This window comes from Cupressus sempervirens, chromosome 3, assembly GCF_028749045.1.
Source record: "Cupressus sempervirens isolate cs-2001-9-10 chromosome 3, ASM2874904v1, whole genome shotgun sequence".
Lineage (NCBI taxonomy): Eukaryota > Viridiplantae > Streptophyta > Pinopsida > Cupressales > Cupressaceae > Cupressus > Cupressus sempervirens.
In genome coordinates, this window is record NC_143120.1 from 732,885,806 (window position 1) to 732,899,838 (window position 14,033).

The 14,033-nt window shown below is 34.3% G+C and overlaps 1 protein-coding gene across 3 annotated transcripts in view; it reads left to right on the plus strand.

The window, feature by feature from the left end:
* LOC149568860 (nucleotide/nucleic acid binding protein) overlaps positions 1-14,033 on the plus strand; it is a 146,330-nt gene that overhangs the window by 64,030 nt on the left and 68,267 nt on the right. For all 3 annotated transcript variants that reach the window (XM_089821740.1, XM_089821741.1, XM_089821742.1), the window contains 2 exons: positions 8,056-8,379; positions 8,655-8,719. In XM_089821740.1, coding sequence (XP_089677866.1) covers positions 8,056-8,379; positions 8,655-8,719 — 389 coding nt within the window. The remainder of the gene's footprint in view (positions 1-8,055; positions 8,380-8,654; positions 8,720-14,033) is intronic.

The following is a 14,033-nucleotide window of genomic DNA, read 5'->3' on the forward strand; positions in this document are numbered from 1 at the left end:
TTTCTTTGTCAAGATCACTCAGGTGTAGTCAGATTTCAATTTTGATGCTTCTACAGTTGTTTTCGCAAGACGGGTGAATTATTATTATTCAATATTCATCTAGATATGCTGAGGTTGCTGTTTTTGTTGTTGTTGTATGTTGGCCACCTCAGTATCATAGCTCGTTGGAATCGGGTTGAAAAGTTCTAAATCGTGGGCACAATAAACTGTGGCCTTGCGTGTCAGAATATTATGTTATGGTGGTAAAAGTCATTTTGGGAGCCAAAAGCAATTAATAAATTATATCATAATGGCGCTTCATTATATTTTAATGTTATGGAGTTTATTTGGGAAACTTGTGCCACTTGGAGATTATATATATGAGCCTATTTGATCAAAAAAGTATTCAATCATTTGATTATCTTATTTTGGTTTTGTCATCTTTGTGATGTTTTCCTGAAATTCTGATTTTTTGTGCCCTTGCTGAAGTATAAGGGTTTGGGATCTACAACTGAAGTATTGTAGATTCAATTATGAGAATTATTCCAAAATTGCTTGGCAAATTGTGCTGAGGTATACGATTTTCCATTCCTCCTACTGTATTAATTGTAGCTAAGAAGATCTGTATTGCTGGAGATTTTGGTTTGGGGAATTCTGATTTTAAGCATTATTTGTATCTGCATTTTAGCGTGCATATTCTCAGCATTTGGGCAACAGTTATTCCTGCAATAAGATGCGTACAAGTCTGATAATTAATCTATAGCTGGGCAACATCATTACTAGTGTTTGGCATTGCATTATGGGGAGTTGAATTGCCCTATTGGCGATTTGTTTGAAAGCTGCAATCACATATCAAGAGGCAGTGTTTACTTCCATAGACCCTGCATTTATTGTTGGGTTTGAGAATTTCATTTGTGAAGTTGGTGTTACATGTTTTACTGCTGCAATCTACCGACGCCAAATACATACATAGGTTCTTTAAATTGTTGCTTCTCTATAAGTGTATGATTATAATAATTGCATACAACATAATTGAAAATTGAAAATTTATGCTGGCATTCATGGTAGTTTGAATTTTATATTATTTGTATTTTCTTTACATTCTGAGAATTTCAAAAAGCATTTGGATTAAAAAAAAACAAAATCTATTCAGCATTGTCTTGGGTGAGCCAGTAGGGTTATTACACAATTGGTAATGGATGTATTTCCTTCAATCCTTTAGCAAGGAGACAACATATTTATTGCTTGAACTTTGTCCAGACTCTGCTCCTTTGAACTATTAAATAATCTGATTCTTAAAATTACATCTTCACACCTGAAGTGGAATTATATGCCTTTCTTTCTCTCATCATTGCTAAAATTTCATTTTTATTTATGTATCCTATTCTACTTGCAGTTTGAATACACTGATATTCTTTATGCTGCGCTCATGGTACTGGGGCAAATTTCAAGCCTAAACATTAAATACGTTCTTTGAAATGTAAGTCTCTTCCTTAGGATCACACGTACTTGGGGTACTTACAAGCAAACAAATACAATAACAAATGAACGAGTCAATTGCATCAGAGATCTGAACACCAGTGTACTCATAGGTAACAATTGGAAAATAATCACCTCCACGGACTGATGGATTAGCACTGCTTTGATACCATATTTTGATGGTTTTGCTTTTCAAATTTCAAATATTTGAACTCTGATATTTTGTTCAAACTTTTGAGGAATAACTATTATTATCAGGTTTGTTTTGATGTAAGTTGCCGGTTCAGGTTTGGGGACGGATTTGGATTTGGGTTTTGGGTTCGTGAGTTTTGGCTTTTTTTTCCCCTTTGGGTTTGTTGGGGGTTCACAAGTATATATATATATATATATATCTTTGACATTTAGCATTGATCAAAGATCAAGCAACATATATTCATACATATATATATAAAACAAGAGAAACATGCCTAATTGCAAAATTAAATCATTTCATAGTATGAATATATGTTGCCTGATCTTTGATCAATGCTAAATGTCAAAGATAAACATTAAATACTTGCTCACTAATCTATGTTCACGATTCTATAGAAAATCATTCAATGAATTATTAAATTGCAAAATGAAATTTTAAAAAAATAGACTAGTTCATCAAATAATAAAGTTTGAAACATAATGATAAATGAAAATTATAATGACAAAGTGTTTAATAATTTATCAATGTATCAATGCCCTTCAAGGGTCAAATGGGTTATTAAAAAATGAGGGATCAGTGGCTTCATCCTTGGCTGCAACTAATTTTAGATCCTCATCATTCAATCCCAAATTGGTTCCACTATTGTAATAACCCCAATAGGTTATAACTTCTTCAAACACCAAAAATCTTTATACTTCAGTTGTTTGACATTTCGTCAAACACTTTGCAAGCAAGGGTCATCTGACTGATATAACTTTTCAGATTGCCGCAATGATTCTTGTTTGGATTTGCCTCAAAGAGAATGCTTACAAAAGACTCCAAATTGTTTAAACAATGACCTAACATAAATATGCAACTAATTTTGGCAATAGTGAATACATATATGAGTTCTAATCATGAAAATGATCACCTACAGCCAACTGGTATTTTAACAAACAGTTGGTATGCAAGCTAACTGGCTGATAAGAAATGATATATTAATGCTCAAAGACAACTATTAATGACCAGCAATTGTATCTCCTTAATTGAGAATGAGTATCCAATACAATATTTATACTAAGTTAGCCAAGACTCTTGGCATTTACAAAGATATCAAAATATGATGATTGCTGGTAAAGTAATATGCACCTACAGCTGCCAATGAAAACTAATGCAACACTAAATATCTAACTTCAATACTCCCCTACAGCAGTACGGTAATCACATGCATGATTAAATACAACTAAAGCCATGGATTGCTGATACCATTGTGAGGAATGTAAAAATGAATGATCTATCTATTAATGAATGATAGGTCTGATACGAAATGACAATTACAACAGCACTCTATAGTGAAAGGCAACTATGAAAATACACATCAGATCTGGCATATGAAGTCGCCTTTGAGAATAGATGTATTGCAATACCACTGAACAGAAAATAACCTCCTCAAATGCCCAAGTCATGCCTCTCTAGCTGCCGCCCCTGATTGTAGATGGCTGTAATAATTTTCTTTGCTTTTTCGAATTTGCTTTTTCGGATTGCTTTTTTTTTTTTGGATTGCTTTTCCGGACCTGCTTTTTCGGTTCTGCTTTTTCAGCCTGCTTTTTTCGGACTTCTTTTTTCGAATTGCTTTTTCGGCCTGCTTTTTCGAACTGCTTTTTTGGCCTGCTTTTTTCGAACTGCTTTTTCGGCCTGCTTTTTGTGCTCAAATATTTTTTCTCAATGTAGCACAAATAGAAGACCGAAGTATCTTCCTCCCAGCTGCAATAATTCAAGTGATATTTCACACCCTCAAAATTGCGTACCAATTGAGAGTTTTTGTTCTCAATGGCCACAAATATTTTTTCTCAATGTAGCACAAATAGAAGACTGAAGTATCTTCCTCCCAGCTGCAATAATTCAAGTGATATTTCACACCCTCAAAATTGCGTACCAATTGAGAGTTTTCGTTCTCAATGGCCAGTTGTGACTATTGCAGAAACCCTAGGCTCCACAATGCACATCAACAAACATCAACATCAACAACAACAAATCTGGATGATTAGAATGAAGCCCCGGGGTGCCTATTTATTCTTTTTCTCCACTTTCTCCAGAAGCTTCTAGAACATTATTTTATTTTATCTATTAGTGACTTTATAAAATATTTTATAATTCAAGTCACTTTATTAAATTAATTAAATATAAAGTTACCTTTTAATATTTATTTATTTGATAACTTTATAAATAATTAACTTAATACCACTTATTTATTTAATTAAAATAATTAATTAGTCATCCTCATAAAATATTCATTATTTTGGACAACCTAATTAATTAAATTAATTAAATCAAATTGCCTCCAAAATGGGGACATGACAACTATCCCCTAGATGTTGCTATATCATGAACATCTAGCAAGGTAGTTCTACCTAGATCTTGGATGGTCATATCCAAGTCAGCAGAATTAGATGCTACATCCCACAACTTTTTTCTCCCCTTGTATTTGGATCCTTATGTAACAAGAGGTGCTAGTTGTTGTGAATATATACCAAGTCCTTTGCTTTCTTAGAACCCAACTGCTTATGCTTCAGTGAGTGGATAAAGGATTATTTACTCCAATTCCGCTCAGTAGCATAAGAGCTCACAACCTAGAGAGGCAACCAACAAAATCTTAAAAAAATATAAATTGTAACAAGTGTACTAAATCTACAAGGTAAATGGACACAAAAAAAGTCAAAAAAGAAAAACTAAAAAACTTACCTGTGATAGGATGTTAATGGAAAGAGGTTGGAGATACATACAGTCTTGCCCATGTAGGTACCACCATCTAATGCCATTCATTGTATTTTGGGCATTAATTGCATCAAGGTTTGCATTATTTTCTGAGGCAAACTCTGTAAAATCTCATCTAACATTTGATGCCTCCTCAGGATTGCTAAAGAGCTCGCTTAATGCCTTCTTATACCCACTAGCAACCTCAGTATCTCTGTATTGTGGCACTCTACCAGGAATAACAAGTATCTCAGCACTATAATGCTTGGGAGATTGTGGCACTCTACTAGGAATAACAAGTATTTCAACACTATAATACCTGCAAGATAGCGCATATGCTAGGAGGTTTAAAGGTGTAGTCATCTTGTCTCATCGATGAAGAACAGTTGACTCCACCTTTTTGTACAAGGTGTCCTTAGGATCATGCTGTCTCCTATGAATGACTTGGGATGTCAAATGATGTTCATGTCAGTTATCTTGATGTAATGTTAAATAAAATTAAAAAATTTAAAATTTCTCAGTAAACAAGGATAGAATATTGTATAAAACTTACTGTTTTCACTCCTCTAGCATGGAGTGCATGGCATCATAGATGATACCCAAACAAGGTTCATTAGTGTTGACAAATTGAACCATAGACATGATGAGCTCGGTGAACTCTAATACAAAATTCACTCGAGCCCACCAATCATCATCCAAGATTATTGCCTTTACATTTTGGGCCCTTCTTGTATTTGATTGCTTCCATACACTCTATTAGTTGCTAATAACCATATGGGACAATACATCTTTCACCCTCACAAGTTGTTTGAGGATGATTGTGTGTGAAGCAAATTGAGTTTCAACCACCTAATAACATGCTACTTGTAAGTTAATAACACATCTTAAATATGCAAACAACACAAAAACATTTTATTCAATTATGTAAAGTATGACACAAAATGCTAATTGAAACTAAAACTTTACATCAAATCTTAAAATTTGCCTTCAATAATTCAAAGTTGGGGAAAGTTCTGAAACTTGGTTGTGACATATAGTGCTTTGTTACAAACATTTGGATCTCCTCACCGTCCTCATATACTTTTTTCACCCAATCAATTTTGGTGTCAATTGCTTTCATCACCAAATTCAAGGAGTGGATGGTGCATGGTGTCCAAAAGATATGATCATATTGTGCATCTACCAAAGCACACGCAACCCTACAAACTTTTGCATTGCCTATTATTACTTGAACAACATTATCAACACCCATAGACTCTATGGATTCAATGAGAATTTGGGCAAGAAGTTTAGCATCCTTTACCTTACCTTCAAAATCAACTGCCATACAAAACATTGCCCACTTGGGCGAGACAACAATCACATTTATTTATAGATGGTTTTTGTAATCTTTCCATGCATTAGAGATAATAATTACCCCCTGTTTTGATCCAAAAAATCTCTTATTTGTTTGAGGAGGTTATCTACATTTTTTTTCTCACTAGCAATAAGGTTCTCACCTTTTCACACCTAGGACCTTGGTAACCACCAGGTGCTTGATTTTTTGCTTGCACCCTCTCCCTCCGATAATGTGATCTTACTAGATTGAATGGAAGACCATTCACAAAGAGGCAACACCCGACCTTTAGCAATTTCTCTTAATTTGTTTTGAAATACCCTATCTAATGGGCCTCTCCTGAGGGTGGTGCTTTGGGGTGTTTCTACATTTTCTTCATCCGTAGAAGGCATTGGTAAGAAGGGATGATGTGTAGTGGTTGTTTGAGAAGGTGGTGTTGGTGGTTTGTGCATTCATTTTTCTTGCTTGTCCCTTGAAACTAACCTATCAGCATCTTCTTGTTCTTTTAATATGGCTGCTATTTGAACAATCAATAACTCCTTTTCTGTCTTTGAGCCCTCACACATATTGATCCCCTTACCTCTAGGGCCTAGAAAATGATGTTTAACTTGGTAATAGGAGCTTCTATATTGGGTTTTGCAAAAAATGCATTTCCATAAACTCCCCTCCTCGCCACCCTCAAGGACATTGTTCAATTCTTGTTCTATACTTACACAAATGAGAACTTTTTAAATTTTAAATTTTTGGGACCCTCCTCCACCCATTGATCTCCGACTACTCATTCTTGCAATCTATAATAGAAGTGGAGAAAAAACATATTTTGAAACTTATACAAAAACTTGATAAAATTTAGAACAATTAAAAAACTTAAAACAAGCTATCAAAGAAGTAAAAGAAACGATCCAATGCATACTTGGAACACTCTACACTGATTCTTGGAAGGATTTGTGACTCCAAAATCATTATCTACAAAATTTTCTTCAAACTAGCAAAATGGGTACACTAAAATGAGAGAGCAAATGAGAAACCAAATGAGTGAAATGTTTGTCAATAGGCTCCTTTTAGGGTAAGCAAGAAACAAATATTTAAAAATAACAATGTTTAACATTAGTTTTTTTCACTTTTTGAGTTGTGTCTTCGGGCCCCTATGAGTTCGTTGCAGGTCCGTGACGGGTCCTCACAGGGTCTGTGCTGGGTTCACACCCCACAGGGTCCGTGCCATGAACTGTAGGTTGGCCTAGGTCTGTGCTAGTGCGAATTCGACCAGACCCTGTCTGTGGTCTGGACCCTGTGGGGACCCGCTGCGGACCCCAGGCAAAACCCGGACCTGCCATAGTCCCTGGACACATCTGGCAGGCTCTAAACCCTGCATCCTAGGTTTTGATCCTATTATTTAGGATATGTAATCTAACCCCAAGGAAACAAACATAAACAATATCTTAATGTGAGTGGTAGTGACTCAAACAACCAAATATTATAATCAACTGGGAGTAGGTTTGAAAGCCTCCTAACTATATGTTATAGTGTAGATTTCTAACAATATTTTCCTTGAGAGTGTGTCATGTGCAGATCATACAGATTAGCGAATATAAAGTTTCTAGCATCATCTCTTCTGAAGTTCAAAATTTAATATCTTTATTGATTCTGCAGACATACAGAACATCTAGATTCTCATCCAGAGTAGTGATAATAGATGCTGGTGAAACAAATTACAAGGATGAGTTGTGGCCATTGAATAATGATTCTTTTGTCAGGGTAGTGACAGGATTAGGATCTTCATAATTCTTGGCAAGTGATAAGACTGCCATCTTCTCTAGTCAACATGACAATCCAAAAAACTGGAAGAATGGGTTTTCCTTTAATGGGGAGCTGGAAACACTTTGATAGCAAGATGTTCGAATTTTGTGTTTTTGACTTTTGAGTCCCATTCAAGTAGGATATTGTGCATTTGAGGCAGTTACATTTTCAGAGAAGGGTAATCAGGGTGGCCAGTACAACATTACCTATAGACTCTATAGTTATTTATTACAAGTGCTAAACTGGTGGACATTGTATAAAAATAATATATGTGCCTTTTGATTATTGCAAGTTTTCAAAGTCGGAAAGCATGTTTTTTCTTCGAATGTTTGTGTTGAGTATAGAAGATATGTGCAGCACATAGGGTATTTCTTTTTAAATAGATCTAAGTAATTGTGGTAATTTTTCTGTACATTTGAAAATAAAATTCCTGTATTTTGATTGTAGATAATCATTATTCTGTGGTTGTGTTTTTATTACACCACGAAGCAATTTCCGGGAACAGGATCATATGGTTCGTCTTTTGTCTTGGTTGCAGATAGCAGAGAATGTTGCAAGGAAATATGGTGTTAGCAAGAGTGAGCTATTAAATCCAGAAGCTGATGATCTTGCTGTACGAATGGCCCTGGGAGAAACTCACATAATTGCCGAGACCAAAAAAGTTTTAAGTGATGAAGGAGTGAATGTGGATGTTTTAGAAGGACTTGCTTCAGGAAAATTGGATAAAGTGAAGAGAAGCAGTCACATACTAATCATAAAGAACCTGCCTTTCAGTACGTCAGAACTAGATTTGGTGACAATGTTTGGAAGGTTTGGAAGTTTGGAAAGAGTGATTCTTCCACCAACAAAAACATTAGCATTGGTAAGTCATCTCTTGATGCTTTTTCCTTTACTGGCCCAAAAGAGGCGTTTTTCCCTCACTTTTCAGTGCTTTAAATAAATTCTTGGTCAATTTGTCAATGCTTAATGTGTTATTTAACTTATTTTTTTTGTCCATATGGTATTTGATTTTCCCTATTCGGTTAACATGCATTTATTTGAACTTTTCTGTGGCAGTGAGACATTTTGTTTAAGATGACTGGCCAATTAATTTGTTTAGTGATGTTGATAAAATCAATCTGGAGTTGCCATGTGCAGGCAGTTTATCTTGAAGCAGCAGAAGCTCGGGCAGCATTTAAAGGCTTGGCATACAAACGCTACAAGTAAATTTTCTATATTGAATTCTCCTATCTAGATCACCACAGTTCTAAGCAATTATTCAAGGCATGGAATTTTAAGGAGTTGAAATATGATTGCTTATGGGATAAGTAGTGTGGTTTAGGGAAGTTGCTAGGGAGCAAGTAAATTTAGAAATCTGTTTGGGTACTTTTTCTGGGCGAAGCTTTCCTATGAATATCCTCACATAATGTTTCTATTATTATCATTAACCATCCAAATAATACAACCATTAACAAGGAAAAGGAGTTAATCCCCTAATTTCATTAAAGATGCCCACCCAACCTAACTTCTTCCCCATTCCTGTGGAAGTGGCTATAATGGGGCAGCATTATAACTTAAAATAAAATGTGAGTACCCAAACCAGCTGTGGCAACAAGAAACAGCCATAATCTGATTAATACGACATTAAAAGAACCGGCCATTGACGAGGAAGAAAGGGATCATTAATTAGCAGAGAGTAACCAAGACTCAAAGAAGTGTCTTCTATTAATATTGATTCACAGTCATAATCCAAAACCACCCCTCGACTTCCAACAATTGATTGCAACATTATAATAAAACACCAGAGTAATTATATTTATGAAGGACAAAAGCCTTGAAAAAGAAAAAGCTTTCGTATTCCAAGGGCCAACATGAGCAATGTATATAGCTAAGTCTAAAATTCATACGAATGTAACCTTAACTATACATAGATAACATTGTATGGCTCATACTTATCATACTATAGATGAGGATTAACGACATTTTTAAACAAAACTAATTAGAGCTTCATGATGGTTTAAGTTTCTATCTTTATACATTCATAATAAAAAAGGGAGGGAGTAGCAATCCAAAACTATTCAGCTATTGAAGTGAAGCGCTTCCCTTAAATCTTCCATAGCTCCACCAACACCTTATCATCAACAATACCCTCTTTCTAAAAGTAGTTTTCAAGCCAATTCTCCTTGACAAGGACTAGGATTTCAAACAACATCATTAGAAATCTCATGTTATTTCCATTACCTCCTAGTGAACCCAGAAGCCTTCCAAAGCTTCCGAGAGTACAATTGGGTAGGTGGGAATGGGTTGGTTTCTTAACATAAGAAGCCATAATTATCAGCTCTAGGAATGGTAAAATCATTTGAATATTAACCAAAACGTTGTCTAGGTCCCCCAAAATCTCCTCAGTAAACAATTCCCTGCAAAGCCCAACAATCATGTCCCTATTATAAAAGATATGCATAGCGATAGCAATAAACACGTGGGAATATCTGGGTTGGCCTTGAAACGGTTCCTGCAATTCACGAACTGCCCTCCTGAGCTAAGCATGACGACTCTCCATATAACCCTATTCCTAACATAGACAATCTAAAAGATACAGTCAAGCATGATAGGGGTTTTCTAATTATCAATGGGGTTTTCTAATTATCATAATATTAATGTTTTGTTGTAATCTATAATCATTTCAAGCCATGTTAAATAGTTTAATAACTAGTATGATCAATAATACTAAACTTAGAAATGTATGGTATACTTTAAACCATTGTCTAATAAATATTATTGCATTAGTCATGTCTCTCTAAAGAGATTTCACTTGGATATTTAACCTTATTCCAAATGTAATTGATCAAGAAAAGATCATAAAACCTATAGTTCCAAGACTAAGACTTAGAGAGTACTTGGTGAGCCGAAAATTTTCAACTTGGCAAGAATTCAACAAAAAATCTGCAAAAACTCCATAACTTAGAGAGTAGTAATAATTAAATTCTCTTAAAGAAACATATATCTTTTGTAAAATTCACTTATAAAATGTATTGTTTTTCAAATTGACATATCAAAAGAGAAAATATATGGTTTTATAGCAAAATCATTTGAAAAACACATTTCGACTAGTGTTTTACTTTTGACATTTTTACCCACATTTGTTTTGTGTCCATAAAGTCACGAGAGTTAAAACTTGTGGAAAATCAACAAACAAAAATAACAGAGTACTCGACGAATCAGAGAGTACTTGAAGAGTTTGCAATCTATGATAAAGCCATTATGTGGCTAGATAAAACATGAGACAAACATTATGTGGAAGAAACCTATTTCAGACCAACAATATCATTCAAACAAAGTCGATTGGGACCTGAATGACAACTTGGAGAGTCTCGACAATAGTCTAATTGAAACTTATCGTCCTCATTCAAATTACTTGAGCTATTGAGACTGTGAGTCTTCTACAAAACATCTGGAATATTGATAACCTTATTGCCATTGTAGAGAAGATGTGTTGGAGCATAAATCCATATAATCATGCTGCCTGTATAAGAAATCTATGGAAAAAATGAGTACGTATGATGATAAATAGCACATGTAAAGATTGGCTATGATCCATGTGAACATACTGCTTCTGGAAAGCCATTACTAGCTGCATATTGTAATTGAATAATGTTTGTAGTAATGTGGAATAATTATTTCATTTTTACATTGAGAAGCTAGGGACTCTTATGTGTGTTTTGTTCTATCTATGCCGAAGGTTGCATAATTCTAATGTTATTTTTGGATTGTTAATAGGTTTTCTTTACTCAAATATTAAATATTAATCAGGAAAAACTTGGCCTAGACCAAGGGTAGTAACAACATTAGTGCAAAAAATTAAACCTTAATTGTCTTGCTACTTTTAGTACAGGACCCATAGGACCATAAATGTTCTTTGATTTTTTCTGTTTTTACCTTTTCACAATATACTAGGCATATTCCATTTTGGAAACCTCACTTTGCCAACCCACAAGGTTATCCTTAGGAAATCGCTCTTGCATCTTTGTAATGGCTCCAATCTACTCCTATGAGATTTTGGACTTAATTCTTATATTTCAATTGCAAGCAAGTTATAATCCTTCACATATCTCCTTGACGATTGTTTATTTAACCTTATTAGTAGCTAACTTTGTCTCAATTGTGCTGCCTCCTAACTAAATTGGTTTGGACTAATAAAATTGTTGTCTATCTCTAATTTTTCTTATCATATTATATTCATATTTGTACAAGTGTTTTTGACATTCGATTGATAAACATAGCTTGAATAATTCTTGTCTAATAGCCACACTAGTCTTAATCGACTTCTTCAATAATCCATTTAATATTATTATTCTTAGATTACAGTTGCAAACCATATTGTTGATCACTTAAGTTGATAGATTGCTTTGTATTTTCTTTAGGATTTTCTCAAAATGTGACCCCAAATGTATAATTTTCATAGACATATCACTTTATCAAGACTTGGTCGTCATTGAAAATGGCAACATAAGTATTATAGATTTTGCTTCTATCTAAATTCCTTTTGGTCTACTCTCTCACTATGGTATCGTTGATCCTTATGTGTCGTAATCTGTAACATCTAGTTTCTTACAAGCTAAATTATAGTTTTGAACTAACTAACTGATTTAGTCTTGTTCACATGACATAGTTTTTCCAATCTATTGTTTAAACAGAAATAAATCTAAATTACAATGCTAATCTTCCAAGACTACAGATTTAAAACATTACAACTAATTCAGCTGAAAGTAATTATTAAACTACCTCTAGATTTAACCGAGAATAAATGTATTTGAAATGAGATTCAAATGAAATATACATGATCATTTAACTAACTCAATGTATTAATTTAAAATAAATGACTTTCGAGCTTGAAAAGAAAAAACTAAACTTATAGGTTTAAAAGAACATACAGATTATTTGTGAAGCTTCCTTAATCGGTTGTCCAAGCTCTGGCTTTGGTGAGAGGAGAAGCATTGACATAGGCTTAACCTCTGAGCCGCGGACCATTACTTATCCCCACAGGTTCTAATTTAATAGAACGACCCTCCCTACCATGAGGTCGGGCTTGGGATGTTCATTGATCCAGCCATCAGAGTATCGAGGTGGGTTGAGGTCCCAACAGTTATTCGACGAAATAACTGAAGCATCTGGACAACAACAAGATCAATTGTTTTGGCAAGTTTGCCTAATTCCACCTTGGCAAAGGATTTCAAAATGTGGGTTTATAATCCAATCTCCACCACTCAGCTTGACAACTTATTTCAGAAGTGGAACTTGCATGAGCTAATGCATTAGTTTAATCATGTATGTATTGTTTACTGATATCATTCTTGTATTTTCCTTTTATAGGTTCATCTACACCTCCTCACCATAATCAGGCCATCTAGCCGGTGATTCCTCGGTGCCATCAATTAACTTTATAGATATGCCTTATACCTTCTTCACCATATTCTGGCTCTTAGCCTAGTGAATTCCTTGGTACTCTAGTTTGTTACTCATCTCAGATATAAACATTGTTCCAAATTGTATAATAACTTTTATCAAGGAAGAAAGTCATTCAAGAAGACTTACAGAATATTACATGTTTGGATATTGTGATGTTAAACAAACTTAAAACTGGAACAATACTATGGTAGTTGATTAACCTTGAAAGATTATATTAAACTTGGAAAGATTGCTGCCGGCTTCAACCAATATCTTACATCGTTGATAAATAAGAGGCAAACTGAAATGGAATACGTATGGCTTTATTTACAGTTCGAATTCTCTTTTACATGAGGATGTGATATTCTTGCAAGATTACTGGAAACAAGGAATTTATGTTGATTAAACTTAGGGCCGACTCAACATTAGAAAAAGGTAATAAAAGAAAGGTAAATCACTTCTTACGTGACACACTGTCACCGTAGTTGGAGAAGGCTACTGCTTGACTTTAATCCACCTCTCTGCTTTGTATCCCGCAGTGAGTGATAATAGTTATGAGATGTTGCAAGTGTTATCAGATTTGGGGCACTAATGACACAGTATTCTGAGCAAGGAAAATGAAAAATTCGTGCATGGAAAGAAAGCCGATTTCAAGGTGGTATCCAATACACGACAAAGGTTTGCATAAATAAGTTTGAGCCGACCTTATGGCTACCCATCAGTTACAAAAGATCATACTCGAATTTTTATCAAATCAGCTAAAAGAAGAAATAGAAAGGAGGGAAAATTGAAACGAAAAGAAGATGAAGAGTTTTTAATTAATTAATATCATTTATATTTATTTTATTTTCTTGATTAAGTTTATAGGTACGTATTGGTAAGGTGGCATCGTTGGATTAATATTTTTAATGTAATGGTGCCACTTTATCATTATTTACCTATGATCATAATTGAGAGAATAAAATAATATTTAAATGATATTATTATTTGATAATTTCTTAAAGGTAAGAAATTATGTTTATTTTGTATTGTTTTTAATATATTGTTTTAACTTATAGCTCATGCAGTTCCACCATGAAATTATGTCGCCAA